We start from the raw sequence: 26,222 nt of genomic DNA on the forward strand, positions 1-26,222 counted from the left end.
TTAGCCCATCCACTATGCCTAGAATCCCCTCTTCACTTCTTGCTTCTTGGAAGGCTTAATTTCTTTCAAGATTCAGCTCAAGTACCTCCTCCTACAGAAAGCTTTTCCTGATTGTACCCAGTTGTTAGGGCTCTCCTCCTCTTCCTCTTCCTCCAATGATCTTGGATCTCCTTGCCCAGATGTATCATGGATCCCCCAAGAGAATGTAAGGTCCTTGCCTAAGGGCAGATGCTGTCCAGTTTTTGTCTCTGTGTCTCTATTGCCTAGTGTAATGCTTTGTTTGTGGTAAACACTTAATGCTTGTAGAATTGAATGCCTAGCATGTTGGAACAAAGTTAGAGTGCTGGCATGGCTACCAAAAAACACCTGGCTGTAGGTAATGCACGTCTCTGAGCCATTAAGCAGCATCCAGGCCTGGAAAGTTGTTGCAAATCTTTGTCCTGTTTTCCCCTATTTGAGCATCCCAGCACATGCACACCCCAGTAACATCCTGTAAAGCAAACCTCATTTTATTGTGCTTTAAGATATTGCGGGTTGGTTTTTTGTTTGTTTGGTTTTTCTTCCCAAATTGAAGGTTTGTAGGTCAAACAGGCCTACCAGCCCCATTTTTCCAACAGCATGTGCTCACATCTTATCTCTGTATCACATTTGGGTAATTCTCACAATATTTTGAATTTTTTCATTATTATTATATCTATTATGGTGATCTGTGATCAGTGATCTTTGGTGTTACTATTGTAATTGTTTTGGGGCCCTATGAACCCCACCAATATAAGATGGTGAACTTAATTGATAAATATTATGTGCTCTGACTGCTCCCTCTCTCCCTTTCTCAGGCCTCCCTAATCCCTAAGCCATAACAATATTGTTTTTTTGCTTTTTTTTTTTTTTGGCTAGGCAATCGGGATTAAGTGACTTGCCCAGGGTCACACAGCTAGTAAGTGTCAAGTGTCTGAGGTCAAATTTAAACTCAGGTCCTCCTAACTCCAAGGCCAGAGCTCTATCCACTTCACCCTCTAGCTGCCCCTGAGACACAACAATATTGAAATTAGGCTAATTAATACCCATACAATGGCCTCTAAGTGTTCAAGTAAAACTAAGAGTCAATTGATGTGGCAAACTTCATAGTTGTCTTATTTTAAGAAATTGCCACAGCCACCCCAGCCTTCAGCAGCCACCACCATGATCAGTTAGCAGCCATCAACATGGAGGCAAGACCCTCCATCAGCAAAAAGATTATGGCTCACTGAAGTCTCAGAGGATAGCATTCTTTAGCAATAAAATATTTTTTACCTAAGGTACGTACATTTTTTTTCAGGCGTAATACTATTTCACACTTAACAGACTGCAGTATAGGGTAAACACAACATTTATATTCACTGAGAAATGAACAAATTCAAGCAATTTGCTTTGTTGCGATATTCACTTTATGGCAGTCGCCTGGAAACAAACCCACAACATATCCAAGGTATGCCTGTGTAACTACTGACTCATTAGGGCATCTAGATCTCATGTGTTATTTGAACATGGCTGGTCTTCCCCCCAACGCCTCCTCTATCTTGATTTTGTTTTCCCCTTGAATAAGTGAATTTTCCATTTACTCATAATAAACTCTGTCCCTTTACTTTCTCATTATTTATTTAATATCAGCAACCCACCTCTATGGAATGCCACTTACTATACCACTGCCAACCAGCTTTCCCCGGTTAATTCTGAAGTACTAAAAACTCTTCACCACCCTCCCCCAAATAGCTATGTACTCATGTAACTGTGGACCAGTGTGTGCAAAGGGATGCGCTTGAGGACCTAGAGGGCCATGTGTGGCCTCAAGGCCGCAGATTCCCCACCCCTGGTCATGACTATTTGCAGTTACGCATTATATCTACTGGCTAATTATTAAAGGTAAACTCACCAGTCGGAAGTCATGAGCTATAATTTTACTAGTTCAGACAAATAAGGTACCCTTGAATCCAAGGGTGGTAGCCATCCTCTGGGGAAGCTTCCCAGAGAAGGGTGCTACAGAGGGAACATGTCTTAGTCTTCTTTGTGTCCTTGTGTCACCTAGCACAATGCCTTGCATGTAGCATGTACCAGATGCTCAACAAATACTTGTCGACTGAATCTGATGCAAACTCCTATTCCCTCCAATTGTTTCTTCTACTACACAAAGGTTCTTAACCTTACTCTTTACTGTGGATCCCTTTGGCAGCCTAGTAAAGCCTGATACTCCTATGATTTGTTGCCTACATTAATAATTGAAAAAAATGCTAAATTTCAGTTAAAGGTTAACGAAAATAAGATGTAATTTTTTCCCATCCAAGTTCACAGATTCCCTAAAATCTACACAAAGGAGTCTGTGGACTCCGGGCTATGAAGTCTTGCTCTACACCATCCCCTATACATACACTTCGGCATCTGCTCAAACATAACCACTGACAGAGAACTTACCATCTGAAAAGGCAGCTCATTTTATTTTTGGAAAACTCTAATAGTTATTAAAAGTTATGTAAGTTTGTAATGGACTCCCTAAGTTCTAAGTTCTTCCTTATATATACTAAACAGAAATCTATCTCCCTTTAACTTGTACAAACTTGTCCAACTTTTGCTGTCTGGAGCTTTGGAGAATAAGTCTAATCCCTCTTCCATATGACAACCCTCAGATATTTAAAGGCTCGCATCATGGCATTATTCCTTATTGGCATGGTTCCTTGCAAGATCATTTCTTAGCAATGTGCTTTTTAAAAGCTAATATCATAGCCAAGAAAATTAGGAACAAATTATGTCCAAGCCCACTTGAGAGAAGTCTGTGAGAAGCTGGGAACCTTGATCCTAGTTTTTCTAAAGGTTTTCTAAAACAGTGACTTCAATCTCAAGTAGTAATGAGGCCACTAAATCCTACATAATAATCATGCATATTATAAAAACCACATATTAACATTATCTCTGTTTTATTGTATTTTTATTTATTTTGTCAAATATTTCCCAATTAAATTTTATTTTGGAGTGTTGTGCCCCTGCAGGCTGCATGTTTGACACCTCTGTTCTTGAGCATTATATATTACACAACCAAGTCATGACATTCTGTGTAATACTTTGACTTTAATCGTTTTCTCTCAAGTTTGGTAATACTTTCCAGTCCTTAAGCCCTGTCTTCTTCCATCAACATATCTTCATATAATATGGCTTTGAATCTCTTCAACATAATCATCCTCCTTCAAATATACTCTAAAAGTCAAAGAATAATGGAATTAGGGCTGGAAGGGAGCTCAGCGGCCAACCAGTCCAACCTACACCTAGAAAAGAAGCCATTCCCTACTATACCTAACAAGTAGTCATTTAGTTTTTGTTGCAGACCATTCCCCTCTTGGAAAGCTCTAATTGAGAGGCAGTTTTTTTTTCACCCTTACTGCAATTCTCAATTTGCTTTTGCAGTTTCTACCCATTGTTGCTCTTTGGTTCACTCCCTGTGTCCTTACAGAACAAGTTAAAGCCCTTTTGGTACAAGACATGATCATAGATACATGGTCTCCACCATTTTTTTTTGATCCAATCATCCTCACTAGCTACCATCCTGTATTTCTCCTCCCCTTCATGGGAAAATTTGAGAAAGCCATCTATAATCAATATTTCCACTGTCTCTCTTATCACTCAATTCTAAGCCCAATGCAATCTAGTGTCTCATCTCATGATCAGACTGAAATTGCTCTCTCCAAAGTTACCAGTAATTTCTTAATTGTCAAATCCAATGGCCCTTTCTCAATCTTCATCCTTCTTGACCTCTCTGTAACCTTTGACACCATCAATCACCTTCTTCTCCTTGGTACTCTGGTTTTTGTGAAACTGTTCCCTCTTGGTTCTTTTCCTGACTGTATAACCATTCCTCAGTCTTCTTTGCTGGATCTACGTCCGGGTCATGCTCGCTAATCATGAGTGATCCCCAAGGCTCTGTCCTGGGATCCTTGCTCTTTCTATATTATCTTGCCTGGTGATCTCATCAGCACATTCAATTATCATTTCTATATAAATAATTCCCAGATCTATATATCTAACTTCTTTCCTTACCTCCAGTCTCATATCACCAGCTATCTTTAGACATCTTGAATTAGATGGCCCATAGGCATCTCAACCCCAACATATCCAAAACTGGACTCATTATCTTTTCCCCAAAACCCTCCTCTCTTCCAAATTTCCCTATTACTGTCAAGGAAACTACTTCCCAGTTACCATGGCTCAATACCTAGGTATCAAACTCAACTCCTCACTCACACTCATTCCACATATCCAATCTGTTGCCAAATCTTGTCATTTCTACCTTTATAACATCTCCCATATCCCTGTCTGTCTCCTCATGTGGGACCCATCCTGGGACAGGCCCTCATCACCTCCCACCTAGACTATTGCAATAGCGTTCTGGTTTGTCTGCTGGTCACTTAGAAGCTATCCTGTACTCAACTGCCCAAAGTGGTCTTCTAAAAACACAGGTTTGATCATATCACCATCTGCCTCCCCTCACCCCAACTCCAGTAGTTTTCCATTTCCTCCAGGATCTAATATAATATCCTCTATTTATCTTTTAAAATCTTTCACGAGCTGGCCCCTTCTGACTTTCTCAGTCTATACTCTATAATCCAGCAACAATGGCCTTCTTGACCTTTTTTGTACACAACACCTCATATGCCAGATATGTCTTTCCACTGGCTATGAATATGTTTCCTCCTCACCTCTGCCTACCTTTAAGATTAGGATTAAAGCCCTACCTTCTGCAGGCCCTTCCCCATCCTCCCTCCAACCTAACTTCTGGTGCCTTCCCTCTGTGATTGCTTTTAATTTATACTTTATATATCTCACAATATAACTTTTTTTGCAATGTTATTGACACCATTATAGTGTGAGTTCCTTGAGGCAAGGGCTGTACTTCTTTTCCTTGTATTTGCATTCCAAGTGCTTAGCACACAATAAGTACTTAATGAATGCTTGTTGATTTTTTGTCTGCTATATTACACCATGGATTCATATTAAGCTTTTAGTCTACCAAAAACCCTGTTTTTTCCCCAAACTGCCATTTAATAATGCCTCCCCAGTCTTGTCAATGTCCCTCTTACAATGCAGCTGAAGACGATTCTTCATGTGTCATCTGATCAGGGCAGAGAACAAGGCTCATCTGACTTGATGTTTCTACCACTGTCCTGATACTTTCATTATTGTCAAACAAAGGCTCCCAGGGGTTATACTTCTCAACCCACTGAAGGCCTATGATGCAGTCAGTTATAGGAGACCACTCTGAAAACTCAGGGGGACATGACATCATTGTAGTTCCCAAAGGAAAAACAACAGAAGTGAGTTCTCATTTCTTTCAGAACCCATGCTTCCATGATGCTGGGGGTGGGTGGAGAAAGTAGCCCAGCCGTTCATTTGTTGATTTTGTACTACTCCTCCCACTTCTGAGTGGGCCCAACTGCTCTTGAGGACTTCTCCCATTTTTCCTTTTGATCTTTACCTCTTCTTCCATTTTCCTCCTCTTCTCTCTACGACTCAAAGCCACACATGGATTTGGGGGTGAGGGTGGAAGTGTGGTTGGGATTAATATAATTTATCACTACCTAACTTATTTGGAATAATTAACTATAATAATAATGATAATAATAATAATAATAATAATAGTTGGGTATAGTACGTTCCCTGAGGGAAGGCTGCTGGGGGCTGAGCCAAGCATCTTCCATCTGCTCCTAAGCAACCACTTCAATCTATACCAGCACAAGGCATCTTCCACCTCCTGCTGCCAGCCGAGTCTCCCAACTGGGATGTTGAGAACCTCTAGTGCAACCTCCCTTCAACTTCAGGTCTCTCATCTCCATCTGCACCTGTCCTTTGAGGGTAGAGAAATAGTGCCCTCTACTCAATGATGAACATTCTCATCCGTGCTCATACCCTCCAAATCTCAGTGACTTTGACCTCCTATAGATTATCATTCAAACCTCATTCCATACCCACCCCCTACCACCCAATTCCTCACTCTCATATCCCTCAATTCTCCCACCTCAAAGTTTCATCCTAACTCCACCCAGCCCTTCCAATGTGCCCTCTGGAATGCCTCTTTCATAGGCAACAAATTTACTTTCATCTTAAATCTAGCCGTCTCTCACTCTTTCCATCTAGTAGCTCTTACCAAAATCTGGCTTACTCTTGATGACGCAGGCTCCCTGGCCACCTTTCCAGTACTGGATATACCTTCACTCATTCTCCTGGGCTCACTGGTCAAGGTGGGAGGAGTTGGAATACTGCATGTTCCTCATTGCCACTTCCAGGTTCTCCTCCTTCCATTAATCAGGAATTTCTCTTCCTTTGAGGTTCATGCTGTTCACATCTACCACCCAATGAAAATCCTGGTAGCTGTTGCCTATAGATCCCCCAACCTCCAGATCATTCCCCTTTCTCAATGAGTTTGATACCTGGCTTACAATTTTTCTCTCCTCCCCAACTCCTGCCTTCAACATACATATTGATTCTCCCTCAAATACCCTAACCACTCATTTGTTCAACCTCTTCACCTCCCATGAGCTACTCCTTCATTTTACCTCAGTCACACACAAAGACGGTCATACCCTTGATCTTGTCATCACCTACAGATGTACTACATCTATGTTTAAGAATTGTGAAACCTAGAAAAACCTGGGAAGACTTATATGAACTCAAGCAAAGTGAAGTGAGCAGAACCATGAGAACATTGTACACAGTAACAGCACTATTGTAAGGATAATCAACTGTGAAAGTTGAACCTACTCTGAACAAGACAATGATCCAATATAATTCTAAAGGACCTATAATGAAAAATGCTATCCACCTCCAGAGAGAAAACTGATGAACTCTAAATACAGATTGAGACATACTTTTTACTTTTCTTTTTTTGTCTGTGTTTTCTTTTACAACATGATTAATATGGAAATATGTTTGTATATGATTTCACATGTATAATCTATATCACATTGCTTGCCTTATCAAAGAGGAAGGAGAGAAGGGAAGGAGGGAAGGAGGGAGAGAATTTGGAACTTGAATTTTTTTTAAATAAATGTTACATTTTTTTTACATGTAATTGGGAAATATCTAGCAAAATAAATTTTTAAAAAGTTTTTTCAATTCTGAAACCTGGCTGTTCCACAAACAAGACACTCCACCTCTCCTCTCCCAGTATTTTCTCTGGCTGTCCCCCATGCCAGGAATGTTCTCCCTCCTCCATTCCAACCACTGACCTCCTTGGCTTCATTTTAAGACCCAACTAAAATCTCAGCTTCTACAGGAAACCTTCCCCATTTCCTCTTAATTCCAGGACCTTTCCGCTTTTAACTATTTCCAATTTATCCCATATATAATTTGATTTGTGTGTATTTGTTTGCACATTGTCTCCACCATTAGATTTGCAAGCTCTTTAGGGGCGGGGACTGTCTTTTGTCTCTTTTTGTATCCCCAGTACTTAGCATAGTACTTGGCACATAGTAGGCACTTAATAAATATTTATTGATTGATCGATAATAACAGTAACTAATATTTATATAGTGCCTACTGTGTGCCAGACACCGTGCTAAGCATTTTACAAATATGATCTCATTTGATCCTCACAACAACCCTGGTAGATAGGTGCTATTATTATCCCTTTTTTATAGATGAGGAAACTGAGGCAGACAGAGGTTAAGTGACTTGCCCAAAGTTACACAGCTAGTACCATTCCCAGCTCTCTATCCACCATGCCACCCGGCTGCCTCAGTTAGGTATTTTGGAATATAAAAAAATTAGATTAAATAAACCTTAAAAGGTGGGTCAAGAAAATAAATACTAAGCTATGTTACATTTCCTAAACCCCTAAATAAAGGGGAAAAAAGGATGCTCCTAAGTAGCCACTGTATTACTGAGAATCTTATAAATCTTTCCACATGAGGGATGAGGAGGAAGGTAAATATTTAGGAAGATAGTCAGACTCCTTCAGCTTAATATTTACAAAATATTAAATAATAAATAATTCAATAAATAATAAATTTAAAGGAGTCTGTCTTCCTAAGTGTTTCCCTATTTCTGTATAAAGTCCTAAAAGTTCTAAGTAAGCTTTAATAGATTAAAACTGAGACGTTTAGGACATACCAGACACATATGTATGCATGCATGTATGCATGTAAGTATACACATATAAATCCTAATCATTATCTTCTAGGAGCTTAACAGCCAAGAGGCAAGAGCTGTTAGTCTGTGTATCAGCAGAAATGAAATAGGTCTTTTTTGCTGTACTCAAAGAATCTCGTTCCCCTTTTCTCTGCTCGTCTCCAAGCCCATGTAAACGCACAAGGGTTGGAAGCAGTGTGAGAAATGTGGCCTACTTTCTTCCTATGTGAAAGTTTGGCTAGGAGAGCTCCTGCGTTCTAGGCTTTCACAAGCAGTGCCTGTTCAGAAACAAAGACATTTTGAGCAATGGTGCCCTCAGGGACCAATTTCTGGGCTTCCATTTCTATTCATAACTTTGCAGTTCGATCTCCTCACTTGCTCTGGATTTTTCCGAAATTTTGACCAGCTGGTGAAGGATTCTGGGCCATCCTAGATTCTAGGGATATTGGTGGTTTCAAGATAGAAAGAGTGTTATATGCCTCTGAGGTGAGCTTTAAACTTAAATCCTGGCCTCAAGCAGTCAATCAAAAGATAGAAATTATCTTCGATTTTGCGTTTGTCTCCTCAGTGCTTAGCACAGTGCCAGGTAAATAGAAAGCACTTAATAAATGTGTTTTCATTCATTCTTTTTTTTTTAATGAGCTGTTTATTGCCAGACACTGTGCCAGGTGATGGAGACAAAAATCAAACAACCCCTGCTCCCAAATCTAAACTCACCTACAATTCATACAGTTTGGAATTTCTTCTCCTTTTTATTTTTTTTTTGGGGGGGGGTTGCTTTTTGATGAGGCAATTGGGGTTAAGTGACTTGCCCAGGGTCACACAGGTAGTAAGCAGCAAGTGTCTGAGGCAGGATTTGAACTCAGGTCCTCCTGATTCCTAGGCCAGAGCTCTATCCACTGCACCACCCAGCTGCCCCATGAAATTTCTTGACAAGGTGATTTGATGGGCCTCTCTCCAGCAATTTGATGTCACGTGACCACTTTGATGGGCGGGGAAGGGGAATGGCAAACACTGGCCCTCTCCTAAGATGAGTCATTCAAGTCACTTTCTCAGCCCATACCAAGAGCCTCCAGAAAGATTCACTTGTTCCCTTCAGCCTTACCATGACCATCAATTGCATCTCTGCCAAAAGGCAAGAAGGCAGGGTAGTATAGTAGAAAACACCCTGGATTTTTAATCAAAGGACCTGAGTTCAAATCCCAGGACATTTCCCCTATGGGTCTCAGTTTCCTGATCCATAAAATGGGGGAGTTGGACTAGATTATCTCTAAAGTCTCTTTCAGATCTAAATCTATGAACAAAGGCAAACCTCAATAAAAGGGAAAAGACCAATAGGAGCTCTTCTGAGGTTTTCCTTCCTTCACAGCTCTGTTTGCTCTCTTCTTACATGATTTGCCAGGAGATGGCAATGGTAACTTCTATTTTGTGTAGTGCCAAGTACTGCTTTTGGCATAAAGATCACAATATCCTATATCCCAACACATTGAGGCAGAAGCAAAGGTTGCAGAGAGCAAGGATTTTATATAAATGTTAGTATAAATCTCTATAAATCAAATATAAATTTATACAAAATAAATATAAATTCCTATAAATTAAATATAAATGTATATAAATAAAATCTGAATTTATATAAATTAAATATAAATTTGTACAAATTTATATAAATGAAGTATAAATTTGTATAAATTTATATAAACTACATATAAATTTATATAAAAGTGAGCCTCCATTTTCTTCAGATGTAAGACCCATCATTACAACTCCTGGGAACTCCAATGCTTAATTGGTCAAGACTTGACAACCAGGGACAGTTTCATTTGTTAGCCTTGATGAGCCCAGCTTGTCATCAGTACATTAACAATGCACTCTCCTCCAACACAGACAGCAATTACACCGTTCACTCAGCTCACTCTATTCATTGGGAGTGCCCAGGGCCAAATGATGCACTCTGGGAGGCAGGTTTCTGGGTTGGCAATCTCTAACAGCTGGAAAGGAAGGCCAACTCCATTAGCATTGGGTACCTGCAACATAAATACTTTGGGGAAGGGGGGAAGCGAAGAAGGGAGGGAGAAACCATACTTTAAGACCTTCCTACCTCTTACATCAGACCTTTTGAAGAAGAAAAAGCAACTGCTAAAAACAGATACGCCGCCCCACCTTCCATGAATAAACCTGTTCCCTGAAATAGCCCCTCTAGCTTTGAAAGTGATACACATCAAGTATCTACTCACTTCATATCATTATATAAATTGCTTTGCCACCTTAAAGCCCTATGTAGATGGTAGTTATTATGAGATACTTCCACTTGATAATAACAATAACATTTCTCATCCCTATAATATTCTAAAGTTTACAAGACCTTTCCCTATATTACAGATAAAGAAACTGAGCTACAGGGAGATTGAGTTGCCTAGGCTCAAATAGCTATTTATTTATCTATCTATAGGTAGGGAAAGGGATAAGTATTTATTAAGCACCTACTATGTGCTAAGCACTTACAAATATTATTTCATTTGATCCTCACAAAAACCCTGTGAGGTAGGTGCTACTATTATCTCCATTTTACGGTTGAGAAAGCCAAGGCAGACAAAGGTTAAATGACCTGTCTGACATCACACAGTTAGTGTCTATGGCTAGATTTGAACTTAGGTCTTCCGATTCCAGGAACTGAACTCCTTACACTACACCACTTTGTCTCCCACTTCACTTTTCTCCCTGCATTACAGGTCCTTGTAATTTATTCTCCAATTCTGTTCTTATCATTGCTAATTGTGAAGGCAATTTGCTTCTTCTAGTACAAGCACTGGGCTTGTGCTCAAAAGATAATAACTGATATTTTATTTAGTGTTTTGAAAATATGCAAAGCCAAACCTCTTACCTACATTATATTATTTCAGCCACATGTTAACCTTGGGAGGAACTACAGGGATCATATCTATCTTACAGATAAAGAGATTAAGTGAGTTGCCCATGGTCATACACTACTGGGACTCTAGTATAGGTTTGACAGGCTAGTGCTAAATACAATTCATGCTACTGCCTACAGGATGTGGTTTCTAAATACATCACTACTTCTGACTCCTTGACCGAGCTGGGGAATTCAATTATCCCTTCAATGCCTCAACTTCACTATCTGGAGAGTGGGAATAATAACATCTATCCCCTAGAACATAAGATTTCATCATTAACATCTTCTTAAAGCCTTTGCTCACTTGAAGAGAGATTAGAAACATGAAGTGCCATATGAACGAACAAGTAAATGAAAAAGTACTATGTGTCAAGCAGGGTAGCTAGGTGGCACAGTGGATAGAATGCTGGGCTTGGAATTAGGAAGACCCATCTTCCTGAGTTCAAATCTGGTTTCAGATACTTACTATCCTTGTGACCTTGGGCAAATCACTTAGCTCTGTCTGTCTCAGTTCCCTCATGTGTAAAATGAGCTGCAGAAGAAAATGGCAACCCACTCCAGTATCTTTGCCAAGAAAACCCCGAATGGGGTCACGAAGAGTCAGACACAACTGAAATGACCAAACAACGTGTCAAGCACTATTCTTGGCATATGTAACATTACATATCTATATGCACCCCTGTGTTGACTGCTCCTAAGCAATCCAGTATCTTCTATTCTACCATTAAATTTTTCATCTTATCCCCCTGGGTTATACTCTCTTTCTTCCCCCGTGGATCTTTCTCATGAGCCTCTAATGTTCCGCACATATCTCAGATTCAAGATTTCCAGTTTAGCTCTGGCTTTGGGCATGTCTAATTTGCCACTTCACAGCCCCCAGTACATTGTCAGTTCCCTAGCAGGAAATCTTGTTCATTTCTATTTAATCCCCAAGCATCTAGCGCAGTGTCTTGCACACAGAGACTAAGAAATATTTATTGAATTTAATTTGATTGCGTTCTCCCTCTTCCTTACCTTTTTAATCACATAGTTCCCTATGCCTAGAATCTCCTTTTTGTATTTTTTTTGTTTTGTTTTTAGGCAATTGGGGTTAAGTGACTTACCCAGGGTCACACAGCTAATAAGTGTCAAGTGTTTGGTTTGAGGACGGATTTGAACTCAGGTCCTCCTGACTTCAGGGCCAATGCTCTATCTACTGTGCCACCTAGCTGCCCCTGGAATCTCCTTTTTGTTCTTTGCCTGATAAAGCTTTATTCCTCATGTAAAGCCCAATACAAATGGTACCTCCTCCTTGAAATCCTTGCTGATCTTCCTGGTTGATCACTCAATTCTTATATAGCACTTTGTTTTGCAATACTCTAATGCATTTATTACATTATTATGTATCTATTATATTATTTATATTATTATGCATCTATTATACTAATGTTGCAACTTTTCCCCTTATTAGACTGTAAGTTCCATGAGGGCAAAGGGGATATCTTATCTGTTGATTCAAAATCCTTTAAATAATCAGATGATGCAAAAAGTCATTAATGGATGTCAACCTAGAGGGAGGTCTCTTGCAGCAAGCCTCAGTAACCTGTCCTTGTCCCCATGTTGCCATCTTTATCAATGACTCAGGTGAAGCTAGCGAAGGTATTTCTAGCAAATCACAGACAACACAAAGCTGGGTGGGATACCCAACCCTTCGGATAGAAGTTGAGAACCCAAAATTCCCAACAGATTAGAATGATGGGCCAAATTTAACCAGATAAAATTAATAAGAATAAACGTAAGATTCTATATTTGAGGTCAAAAGCCAAGTGCCCAAATTGGGGAGGAGGAAGGGAACAAGCATTTATTAAGTGCCAGACCCTGAGCTAAGCACTTTACATACATTATCTCATTTGATCCTCACACCAATTTTGTGAAGTCATGTAAGATGGAGCAGGTTTGACTCTATCTTTACAGTTTTTGTGGGGACCACCTCCAGGCATCCTGATCTATGCCATTGGACCCAGATGGCTCCAGAGGAGAGAGTGAGGCTGGTGACTTTGCACAGCCGTCACTCACTTAAATCCAATTCACTTGCAAGTCACGGCATCACCTCCCTGATGTCGTTGTCCTCTTTGAAAATGAAAGACAAATGACAATAGTTTATGTAAAGCCAATCTGGAGGTCTTAGTGGACTGCAAGATCAGTTGCTGCTGTTTATCCTTCATTCTCAAAAAGGACCATGAAATGAGGAAGGTGATGGCATGCAGGATCAGTATGATACCACAAAATGACATGACTTCCAACAACAATAACAACAACAAAAACCTACTGCAATCTCAGCCAACATGAATAGAGACACATTATTCAAGACATGCCCTGGTCATATCACATCTGGAGCATTATGTCCAATTCTGAATACTCCATTTTGGAAATAACTTTGACCACCTGGAGTGCATCCAGAGGAAGATCACAATGGAGAGAGAACTGGAAACTGTGTCTTATAAAGATTGGCTGAAGGAACTGAAGATATTTAATTGGATAAGAGAAGAGGGGGAAACAATGACAGCCATCTTCAAGGATTTGAAGAGCTGTAATATAAGAAAAGGAATAGATTTATTCTATCTCACCACAGAGGATGGAACTAGGAGCAGTGGGTGATATCACAGAGACAACTTTTGCCTAGAAGTAAAGAAAAACTTCTTTTCCAATTGGGACAATGCCAAAGTGGAGGTCTACCCAGGGGATCAAGGATTCCACTTTGTCAAAGGCTGGCCAATAGAGGATGGTCACTTTTGGATAATCTTATCCAGGGGCTCTTTTTCACGTATAGGTTGGATTGGGTGGCCTCTATGGTCCTGTCTACTCCAAGATACTACAATTTTGCATAATGCATGGTAGTTTCAATCATTTTTCAGTCATGTCTGGCTCTTCATCCAACAAATGAGGAGTAAATAGCACTTTAAGAATTACAAAATATTTTCTTCACGACCACTCTACTAAGCTCATAAGCTCAGGGCAACTAGGTGATGCTGTGAATAGAGCTCTGGCCCTGGAGTCAGAAGGATCTGAGTTCAAATCTGGACCCAGATATATACCAGCTGTGTGACCTTGAGTAAATCACTTAACCCCAACTGCTCCCTCCCAAAAAAACACAAAAGAAAGTTCATAAGCTCACATATTTAGAGTCAGAAGAAGCCTTAAAAGTTATTTACTCCAGTACTTTCATTTGACAAATTAGGAAACTGAGATACTGAATAATGTGTACTTGAATGTACTTGAATAATGTGTCTCTATTCATGTTGGCTGAGATTGCAGTGAAACTGGAAGGACAGCCAATGGTAGAACTGGAATTTAAACCTGGGTCCTTTCACACCAAATGTAACATTGAGTCCTCCACCATCCCAGGTCAGTAGTCTCTTTCAGCACCCTAAAACGTTGGAGTAGATGATCCCCAAGGTTCTGCCCATCTTGAGGAAATTGAGGTCCGAAGAGTTGACATGACTTGCCCAAGGTCACATAGTTAACTAGGTAGTGGCAGAATAAGACCTTGAACTCACCACGTCTCTAGAGTCAGTGACCTGGATTTTCTCTGACTTCACTTGTATTGAGTTTTTTGGTTTGTTTTTTTTTAATCAGAAACCATCTTATTAAGTGTTTAAAAATCCAGATTAGAATTTTACTTTAAAAATATTGATAAATTTCATTTAGAGGCTGTGTGTGTGCACGCACGCGCGTGTGTGTGTATATGTGTGTGTGTGTGTGTGTGTATGAGACAGAGAGAGAGAGGAGAGAGAGAGAGAGAGAGAGAGAGAGAGAGAGAGAGAGAGAGAGAGTGCACAGACAACATAACAGAGAAGGCAGCACAGCAGAAACATCATCCAGGGGAAAGAACTCTACCTCTGGAGTCAGAAGACTTGGATTCAAATCCCCCCACTAACACTACGTGCCCTTGGACAAATCATTTAGCCTCTTTAGGTCTCAGTTTCCTTAACTGTAAAATAAGGGGATAAATTGATGGCCTTGGAGGACTGCTCGAGCTCTGTATCTATCAACCTGTGGACACAACCTGGACAACTGGGGACCCCACAGGATTCGGGCTCAGGGATGGGGAGTAGGAGTTGAAGAAATCTCTAAGAGCATTTTGACTATTTTAAATACCCAAATTAATTACAAAGGACCTACAAAGGAAGATGTGTCTGAATTCAGAGAAAGAACTGATAAATAGAAAGTGTATATATATATATATTTGATAATATGTAAATACATATAAATTTATTATAAAATTGAAATATATAATGTTATTTGGGATATGTGGCATAGATAATATAGTAATATATAATAATATAAATATAAATTTATAAATAAATATATAAAACTAATAAATAGAAAGCATATATATGTATATATACACATTTGTGTTTAATGGTAACCATCTCTAGGGTGGGAGAAGAGAAAAAAAGGAAAGGAAAAAGTTATATGATAAATTTATTATATATTTAAAAGGAACAGCAAATTGTGCATAACAGATCTACAGTTTCTTGTGCAATCATCTTTTTTTCTATTCTACTGTTATGGAAATGCTTGTTTTATTTCTTAACTGATTTCTTAATTAGTTTCAGAATGAAATAAATTAATTTTAAAAAGTCAGCTGAGGAAAAAGAACTGAGCAGAGAGCGCTGGATTGGGAAGAGAAAGAGAGGGCACTATGTCCATATACATGTGTCCAAGGACCTGGGTTTGAATGCTGTCTCTATTCTTGACAACTGGCATGATCTCCTGAGAAGAAACTTTTCCTCCTTTACAATTTTATCTGAGGCCAGTCCCATATGGAAACTCACTCACTCAGTTGGTCCAGGAAAACTGCCCTGTGTAGAAGCAAGGTGGCTACTCACACCAGTGATCAAAACAGCTCTTCCTACTATCTGCCCTTCTCTCCACTCCCACTCTGGGCACAGCCTCAGCTGGATGGAGAAGGAGAAACAGAAGTCCTTTGTTGTTCAGTTGGTGTTCAGTTGTGTCTGACTCTTTATGAACCCATTTGGGGTTTTCTTGACAAAGATACCGAAGGGGTTTGCCATTTCCTTCTCCAGCTCATTTTACAGATGAGGAAACAGAGGCAAACAGGGTTAAGTGACTTGCCCAGGGTCACAGAGCTAGTACATGTCATCTGAGGCCAGATTTGAGCTTGGGTCTTCCTGACTCTAGCCTCAGCACTCTACTCACTGCATGACCTAGCTGCTCCATAACAGAAATCCAGACTCTCCTAATACATGAGAAAGAGTCAGTGAAGTGTAGACTAGGAACACAGGAAACCCTCAGGGTCTTAAGAGTTTCAGAGAACATGGAGAAGGGTGGCTTATTCCTTGTGCACACATAGAAGCCTAAATCTATGGAAAATAAAGAGAAAAAGTGGAGGGAGACTATTCCTTCCTGGCTGCAAAGCAAAGAACCTGTTCAAAGATGGCTGTCCCCTCTGCCTCTCCCTCTTCCCCTCCAGCCACTGGCCTCCCTGGCTTCCTTTAAGTCCCAACTAAAATCCCACCTCCTACAGGAAACCTTCCCCAACCCCTCTTAATTTCAGTGCTTTCCTTCCTTTAATATTTATCCTGTACATAGCTTGCTTTGTATATATTTGTTTGCATGTTGTCTCCCCCATTAGACTGTAAGCTCCATGAGGGCAGGGACTATCTGTTGCCTCTTTTTGTATCCCTGGTGCTTAGCACAGTGCCTGGCACAAAGTAGGCTCTTAATAATTATTTATTGAATTGAATTGAATGTTTGAAAAGCCATGATAGTAATTCATACATACTTGATTCATATGTGGTGTTAGAGAAAGGCTAAAGAGTTATTTACACAATGATAGAACACAATTATAGTTCCAGGTTCAGGACATCTTAGTAACAGTAAGTCTGCTCCTAAGAGTACTGTTAAATTCATCCATCCACTGAGGCTTATGAAGCTGCTTTTTGTAGAAACAGAAAAATAAAAATGTGGGTAACTATGTATATTAAACATTAAGGAAAAACAGCAGCAGCAAAAGTGTAACCAACCCCGGGGTACCACGGGACAGGGGAAAGAATGCTGGCGCTGGAATCAGAGGGCCCGGGTTCAAATCCCACTTCTGACGTGTATTGTGTGACCTTGAATAAGTCATTCACTTCCCTGGGCCTCTGTTTCTTCATTTGTAAAATGAGAGGGCTAAACTGGATGGCCTCTGAAATCTCTGCCAGTTCTATGATAAATCTGGATAAATGGTTTCCTTCTTCATTTACTGTCCCTTTTTACAGACACCTTCTCCCACCCTTGTATTCATGACTGAGTTCTAACCACAGCCCTGTAACCCAAGAGAAGCCAGTGAAAAATGCAACATTCTCTTAGGTTAGTAGTTTAATTTAGGAGAGGTTAAATTGAGGAGAGGTTAAAGACAAATATACTCCCAATGGATATCTGTGGAATGTAATCTAAGTATAGTAAGTGTACTTTTTGTCTCACTGAAGGCTGGGCTACAGTGAGGAGAAAAGAAAGGAGAGAAATGCTGGATTTGGACTCCCAGGATTGGGTTCAAATTTCAACTTATCTATTCACTACCTGTATTACCTTAGACTTGAATGTTGGGTCATTATTTTAAAGCTGGAAAGAACCTCAGAAATTTTCTAGTCCAATTCCCCTCACCCTTTTAACAGATGAGGAAACTGAGTCCAAGAGAGGTGTAACCAAGGTCATACAAGTGATAAGTTTCGGCAAATCTCTTAAGACAAACTAAGCCTCAGTTTCTTCATCCGTAAAATCAAGAGATTAGACTAGATCAGGAGTCCTTAATCTGGAACTATAAACTTAAAATATTTTGATAACAGTATGTCAATATAATTGACTTTCTGTGCAATCTTATGTATTTTATGCACATTATTTTGAGAAGGGGGTCTGCTGGCATCACTAGACTCCCAAAAGGGTCCATGAAAGAAAAAAGATTAAAAATCCCTAGACAGAGATCCCTTCAGGCACTAAATCTGTAATTCCACAGAGGACTTTCTCACCATCCTTTCTCTTCCCTCCCAGCAATTCTTAAAGCAGCAACACAGCAACTTGACTCATTTTTATGTATTATTAAGTGGCAGGTTGAAAAAACGGAACAAATTTTAAAATTTTGCTCACTGCACCTCAACCAGCAGTATCTTTCCATAGTGTTTCAGAGTCACTTGACTGGGACAGATTTTTTAAATAAACAAAGGATTTGTCACCTGCTGGATTTCTCTTCAGCTTTTCTGCTGATTAGAAGCACAACGTTTCCACCCAAAAGGGGAACGGAATTATGAAAAATCTGAAGTAACTGCCCCATTTTTTTCAGACTATTAACAGCCATCTGACATCACTCAGTAGTTTAGGGAAAGGTGTTGGGAGCTGCTGGATCCAGAAGGAGGACACTGGAAATTCAGAGAAGCATTAGGACTGTATCTGCTTAACAGGCAAAGTTACAACCTGGTTGTAGTAGTTGTAAGATTGTTAAAATGAATATCAGACCTTTTTCGGGGCTCTGCCTTAATACCACATTTGAAATAGTCCTCTTCCCACATGGTATCTTTAGACTAGGATGCTAATCTAACAGCATTTTAGCCAGAGGCATCTACTATTACTAGTTTTTTTCCTAGATATAGGATGAATGTTAGCAGCACCAGCCCTGGGAGCTTAGCACACTGCAATCTGTTTACCTCCAAGGCTAGTTGTTTGCTAGGGTAGGAGAGACAAAGCTGGACCTCAAGAATTCAGGTAAAGCAATTAGCACCCTGTCCCCAGAGCTGTTGTGAGTCTAGAACAGGGGAACAACCTGGCTTCAGTCTGCCTCCTGTCCTAGGAACAAGATGTCTAGAGTTGCCCTACTCTAGAATGGAACAGAGTGGCTCTAAGGATCCTGGAGAGGGCTATACCTCTAAATATGCCTTAGAAAAGACCCCCAGAGCATCTCCAGAACCAATTCATTCCCAGTGGGATTAGAATCAATCTTGTTCTCTTACTTCCCTTACTCACCCCAACAATCTAAGGTATCAGTTATCTAGGGTACTATAGTCCAGCTCGAAGAGGTTGTTAATTCATACATAAGGATCCCAGAAGGCAGCGTATTGACTTAGCTTTAAAATGTTATCTATGTTTTGTTGTATTTTTATTTATTTTGTTAAACACTTCCCAATTGCATTTTCATCTGGTTTGGGCTACACTATGGAGTGTTGCTGGCTCCAGATAAAGGCCAAGTGTGTGGCACATCGATAGAGGAATCACTCAATAAACATTCATCAAGCTTCTACTATGTGCAGGGACACTAAGGCATCAGAAATACAAAGAAAATTTTGAAGCCTCCCTTGCTCTCAAAAAACTTACATTTTACCATGAGGGAGACAGCATGTACACATAGAAGCATACGTAAAATATATACAAAATTTCACAAGGTAATTTGGTGGAGTATTAGTAGCTGGGAGAGGGGGTAAGGATCAGGAAAGCTTTCATGTAGGAGTCAGTGTTAGAGCTGAATTTTGAGGGAAACAAAAGAGTCTAAGAGTCAGAGGTAAAGATAAAGTGCATTCCAGGCAGAAGAGACAATCATCACAAGAGACTGAGTCAGAAAATGGGCTATCCTATGTAAGGAACGGCAAGGAGGTCTGTCCAGCTAGATCACAGAGTATGAAAAGCAAAGTTATGTAAATAACATTGGAAAGGCAGGTTGGGGCCAGGTTGTGAAAGACTTAAAAAGTTAAAGGAAGGAGCTTATATTTGATCCTAAAGGCAATAGAGTCAGAGGAACTCTACAGGAAGGAAGGCAATCTCTTCCTTCTTTCATTCTTCTGCCTGAGCCAATAAAATGTAAGTTCCCTAAGGGCAAGAATGGTTTCTCCATTCCTGGTATCCCATACTGTGTCATTTACACAGCAATACATAGCTGTTGAATTGAACACTTCCTATCTTTCTTGTCCTCTCCTCTTTAAAGTCCCCAGGAACAGATCCGATAGAAGAAGTAAATAGAAAAGCACCATTCCCCTGGGTTTTAGGTGTGAGTAGGAGAGTTAAGCACAAATTTCCAGGGTTTTTGAAGGGGTGTGTAGAATAGATGAAAGGATAGGAAATCATTTCCTGGGGCATCTTCAGGATTAAATTACTCTCTCAAAGTCTGAGCAAGGGATGAATGGGGCTACAGCTGGGTAAAAACCAGACTACTCTGCCCCCTAAACCCTGACTGAATGATACAAGTCTGTGTCTCTCTCATCCCAGTCTCCCTCGTTGCCAAAGAATAACTCGAATTAGACCCGCCCCTGGGGATGAAAGAGCAGGGTACCATTCAGGAAGCCATCTGCCTTAATATCTGCTCATGGCAGGGAGGGTGAGTAGAGCAGGAAGAAACTCGGGAAGGGGAAAAGAGGCTGAATTGTCAGCAAAAGCTACTCCTATACAGAAACTCATAATTACTCCGCATCTTCGGGGAAAATTTCTTCATAAGCATAACCTGGCTGAAAAACACAGCTTTACGTAAACTTCCAGGCAAAGATGGATGGATATTTTTAACTTTGAGCCTGAGAATGTCAGAGCACCAACAGGAGAGGAAATATACAATACAGAGGGAAGACACAAGATTATTATGTACGTGCCCTAAACTGAGGCAAGATGAGGAAAAGGAAAGAGGAAAGTGATAAGCCAAGGAGCAGCAAGGTGAGCTGCTTAGGAGACGAGGCTTGGAGAGAGGAGTCCTTGTGGAGGGTTGGGAGAGTCTAGGCACAAAGTGAGGGCTCTCAGAGAAGAGACGCGGGCGGCTCACTTACCTCGTCCACGTCTGCTCCATCTTTCAGCCCCCTTCCTCTTGTCCTCGGAGAGCCGCTTCTCATTGGAGAGAGGAAGCAGCCGGGGAAGAAGAGAAGAAGGATTGCCCACGTATTTCGGGAGCTTTTAAAGGCAGGAGCCTCCACCAGCCCAGCTCCTTCTACCCTGCCAAAGAAAAGTCCCTGTTCTGGGCTGGTTCAAAAAACCGATTCGACGTGGCCAGTCTTGAACTGCATGGCAGGCACAAGGGAGGGACTGTTCTCGGCAGGAAGCTTTACTTTGGAAGGGGAGCAGGGCGAGAGGAGCGCCCGGGAGCTGTTTGGGGAGCTGGGGCTGAACGCTGCGTCCTTGCGCACACTCTCCCGCTCGCACACACTCTCACACACACATACACACACTCCCAGGCTGAGACATGACTGGCTGGCAGGAGTTGCTCCGCACCAGCTGAGCTGTCAGCCACGAGGGGAGGCGGAGCTCCCGGCAGGCAATTTGCTCCAGGCAGAATCTGCCCAGGTTGCATCCCGAACGAGTCCTCCTCCTTCTCCTCCTCCTCCTCCTCCTCCTCCTCCTCCTCCTCCTCCTCCTCCTCCCCCCTTTCCCCTCCATCTCTCCAGCTGGAAGTGATGATGTTGGCAGAAGGGCAGAGAGCTTATGAGTAACACCCCACGAAACAATCCTCCTCCATTACCATCTCCGCAGGAGCGGCTGGGGAAGAAAGAAAACTGTTGTGAGGGAACCCTAATAAAGAGGTGTAATGCCCTTGTCCCCCTGCCGGTCTGCCCGCCAGCACTGATCCACGACATAGTCATACGTCCAGGCAGGCTTAAGTGTGACTAGCAGGGAGGTGGATAGATGATCCCTACCTGAATACCAGGGGGGGTGGATCTGATCATCACTGGAGCCGTTATTTCATCCTGAAACTGCCATGTTTTAAGAGAGCAAGCAGAGGACTGACTTGGATTTGGAGAAGCTGGGTCCAAGTTCTGCCTGTGATGCTTGCTTTGTGACCATGGTGGCAGCCTTCCTGAGCCTCATTTCTTCACCTAGATAAACTTTGGGCTCTCTTCCAGTTCCTGATCTCTAATTCTGGGTCCAGAACCATCCATGCATGCGGGGTGGGCGATCTTTCTTGCACTTGGGAAAACCTGACCCAGAGCCCCCCCACTAAGGAAGCAACTTTAATCTCGGCAACATTTTTTCAGTTTTGAAATGCCCTGCTCCACCCTCTGCTTTTGCAATTGGACCGGAGGCAAGTCCCTGTCTTTCTCATCTCCTCACAGAGCTCTCTGTGGATTCTGCCACTGGCTCCAGAAGGACAAAGAATTCCTCTACGTCCCATAGTATCGTTGGAGCTAGGATTCATGATCCTGGGAGGATGAGGATTCTCGATACTTCCTTGTGAGCAAGGAAGAGAGACGTCTCCACAGGGTGAGAAATATGAACCCATGGAGTATGTGGCAGGCTCCCTAACTCTGGAAAGAGGTCCAGATACGGATGTGTCAGGCAGGCTGAAATAAAATCATTTCAACTATGAAAGTCTATTCTTGATCTCCAATGTTATCAGTAAGTGGTGATACCGTCTTCATCAAGTCATACTATCTCCAGCTTTTGTGCTTTCATTTATCACAAATTACAAGATGGGAAGGTAACTTCCTCCCAAGGTTCCCACAGCTTCCATCCCAGGAACCAGTACCTCTTTATTGGTCCGAACCAGACCCCAAATCAAATTTCCCTTAGTTAATCCCTCCACATTTTGAAGGATGAAATTATCACTAAGGTGAGTCAAGAATTAGCTGATCTGCTTTGGCAGGGGAGGGGGGTGAGTGGATAAAAAGAGGGGAGAGAAGAGAGAAAAAGAGAGAAATTGAATGGGAGAAGGAGGGGGGGAGGGAGATCCAGTCCAGATAATTGAAGTCTGTTGTCTCTGTATATCAGGTCTTTATGCCAACCTTGTTAACTCTTTCCAGAATTCCTCATCTATTTGCTATTTCTGACAAGGTGGTCTGTAGGATATATACTGATGAGAATATTTCTTGTTTCTGTCTTTGGTGATCTTCACCCAAATACTCTCCACCCTGCTTTCCTCTTCTGGTTCTTAGATTTCTTCCCACAATTATGACTTCTTAATGTAAAATGTTCTACTATTGTTTTACCTATTCAGTTTCTTTTGAAACAGAAATAGCTAGGAGGCAGAAGTGATTAGTGTTCTGCCTGGAGACACAAAGACCACGGTTCAAATCCTGCCTCTGACACTTACTAACTATGTGACCCTAAATGAGTAGTCATTTAACCCCTGCCTGCCTCAGTTTCCTCATCTATAAAACAAGGAAAACAATATCACCTGTCTCTCAAGGTTATTGTGAGGATACAATGAGATGTTTGTAAAGGGCTCTGCAAACCTTAAAATGCTATGTAAAAGCCAGCTTTTATTATTATTTTGAATAAGGCATATCTTTTCAGAGCCATATATGAACTGCAGGCCTCATGCCACTGAGTCTCAGTAATATTTGTGAGGTCAAATTTGACTTCTTGTCTTAGCAGATCTCAGTTTACCTTGTTTGTTAACCGTATCCTCAGGACTTAGTCACCATGATTCAGTTGCCTTCTCACCCTGGAACTTTCTGTCTGTCATTCCTTCCCCTTTCTCCCATTAGTGAGTTTCTTCCCCGGTCTCCATTCTGGAGATGGGTCCCAGCCCATGCCTCATTTTCCCTCCAAGTTCAACACCAAGCCACCCTCTCAGCCACCACCATGCAGACCCCCACCCCACTTCCTCTCTTTTTCCCTCTCTCATCTTGTTGCTATGTGTTATCTTCCCCACATTAGAATGTAGGCTCCTGGAAGGCTAAGACTGTCTTTCTTTTTTGCTCACATTATATCTCTAGTGCTTAGCTCAGAAAAAGCTCTTGGTAAATGTTTGTTTGCTATACTTGGATCATTTGCTAAAAGACATTGGAGGCCAAGGCTCTTATTACTAGTTTCTTTCTTGAATTTTGCCTCCTGTGATCTTCAATTCAATTGAACAAATATTTATTATCCATTTACTATGAACAAGGAGCAGCTAGATGGTGGCAGGCCTGGAATCAGAAAGTTGTGAGTTTAAATCTGTCCTCGGACACTTACTAGCTGTGTAACCCTGGACAAGTTACTTCACTCTGTTTGCCTCAGTTCCTCGTCTGTAAAATGAGCTAGAGAAGGAAATGGCAAACCTCTCCAGGGTCTTTGCCAAGAAAACCCTAAATGGGGTCACAAAGAGTGGGACATGACTGAAACATCTGAACAACAACATACCCGTGAGATGAATCAGACTCAGTTTAGTGAGACCCAAGTTGGTGGGGAAAGAAACCCAAAGTCTTTGTTTTCATTTGTCCCTGTGCTTACAGTCTAATGGAGAGAGACAACACACACACACACACACACACACACACACACACACACAAACTGCTGGAGGATGAGGAAGGTGGTTGGTTGCTGTCCTTTGTCCTCGAAATGTCAAAAACAACATCACTTTGTCAGAGTCAAGGTGGAATGTGTCCAACTCTGGCCATTCAGACCAATACAAGCTCAGAAGACTCTGCCACAGGTTGGGCACAAGTACTCCATATACACATCTGGAGTGGAGATGTCTCTAAATTTGCGCATCTCATATTTCTTTTGAGCTGCTGCAATTCTGCTTTGCTCATGGAGCACAGCGCCTTCTTTGATGTGGGCACACCATGCTGGGCAGTGTTGTGCCAGTGTCTCCCATGTCTCACAACAGATGCCAGTGTTCTTCAGAGAGACTTTGAGAGTGTCCTTGCTTGCCATATAATTGGGGGAGACAACACACGGAAGGACAGGAGGAAGGTGCATGATAGGAGAGTTCCAGAAGCAGTGGAAATGGGTGGGAAATGAGAACTGTGCTGGGCTCTCTCTTTAAATGAAGCTGAAGCTTATAGCCCTGCCCTCTAGTCAAAGGATCCAATCAGGGACAAAGGGTACTGATGAGATGTTAATACCGGGCAGATTCAATCTTGCAACAGAATGAGATTTCCCAATGATGAGTTTCCTGAGGAAGGAAGGCATGATGGAAAGTTCCAAAGAAGTCCAGGATTATAATAATTATAATTTATAATTATAGCTCGACAATTTGAGTTTCGGTTTATGTACTTTGGCTTATGTAGTGCTTATCCACCAAGCTACAAGCTGCGTACCAAAATGGATTGGAAGGAAAGCAGCAGCCACACTATAATCTCAGTGTAATATATATTAAAAAAAAACCCGACAATTTTGCAATTATTATGACCAGCAATTTAGGAAATGGGGTCAATCATATTACCAGAATTGGATAAACATTCAGCACTGGTCAAGGCAGCTCCCAGTTCTACCTATTGCCAATGAAATAGCAACAAATGAAGAACATAATTCCAGCTGGGGCCTCAGCCATACCAATTTCAGATTGCCCAAATCCCTACCCTGAATCATTGATTCCCAGGGCTGTTCAAGCTGTGTCTCTATTGAATGTAGCTAATTAGTGGGCATAGCCCAATTTGCATGCTTGAAGTGTTGATTAAATAGAGTCCTGGGTCTAAAGGTCTGTTGTTTCAGGGTAACACTCTCTTTGTAGTGGAAAGTTGTGTTATTGGCAAATGCCATTTTAGGTGATGCCTCCTTCTCCCACAGGAATCTCTTCTTTACAAGACTTTCAGCAAGACTATAAAACTGGGCCATTTAGAGACTGAGAACCATGCCATCTGAGCATCACTTAAAGGGACTCATGATGCTTATCCTAGAGGATAGATTTAGACAATATGATCTCTTTTGCAAGAGATGTAAGACTTGTTCTGTTTGTACTCAGAAAATAAAACAAAGATGAATGGTTAGAAGTTACAAAAAAGCTCAATAGAATAGAATAGAAACAATTAGATCCATTCAAAAGTGGAATGTGTTGTCTTGCTAAGTGATGAATTCCTTATCCATTAGAGTAGGGTCATGGACACCTTCTAGAAGAATGTTGGCAAATGCATAAAATAAAAAACACAGGATTACTAAGGATTCCATTATATATTTATCAAATCTATTATTGATAAAAATTGATCAAAATCAAAATAGCTACTGAAATATAGTTATCAAGTTAAAAAAAACAAATTTATAGACCCCAGGTAAAGAACCCTTCCATTGTTGTTTGATCCCTTCAGTCATGTCTGACTCTTCGTGATCCCATTTGGGATTTTCTTGGCAAAAAAAAAAGTGGAGCAGGTTAGCATGTCCTTCTCCAGTTCATTTGACATATGAGGAAACTGAGGCAAACAGGGTTAAGTGACTTGTCCAGGGTCATGCAGCTAGTATAGTAAATATTTGAGGCCAGATTTGAACTCAGGTCTTTCTGAGTCCAGACCTGTCACTC

General features: G+C 41.2%; 1 protein-coding gene across 1 annotated transcript in view; it reads right to left on the reverse strand.

Moving 5' to 3' along the window:
- Positions 1-21,242, reverse strand: part of LOC114046382 (myomegalin-like) — a 243,814-nt gene extending 222,572 nt beyond the window's left edge. Inside the window, exon 1 of the mRNA XM_027866699.1 lies at positions 20,839-21,242. Within this exon, the coding sequence (XP_027722500.1) occupies positions 20,839-20,858 (20 nt within the window). The 5' untranslated portion in view covers positions 20,859-21,242. The remainder of the gene's footprint in view (positions 1-20,838) is intronic.
- Positions 21,243-26,222: the final 4,980 nt, after the last annotated feature.

This window comes from Vombatus ursinus, unplaced genomic scaffold, assembly GCF_900497805.2.
Source record: "Vombatus ursinus unplaced genomic scaffold, bare-nosed wombat genome assembly UNPS02014782.1, whole genome shotgun sequence".
NCBI lineage: Eukaryota > Metazoa > Chordata > Mammalia > Diprotodontia > Vombatidae > Vombatus > Vombatus ursinus.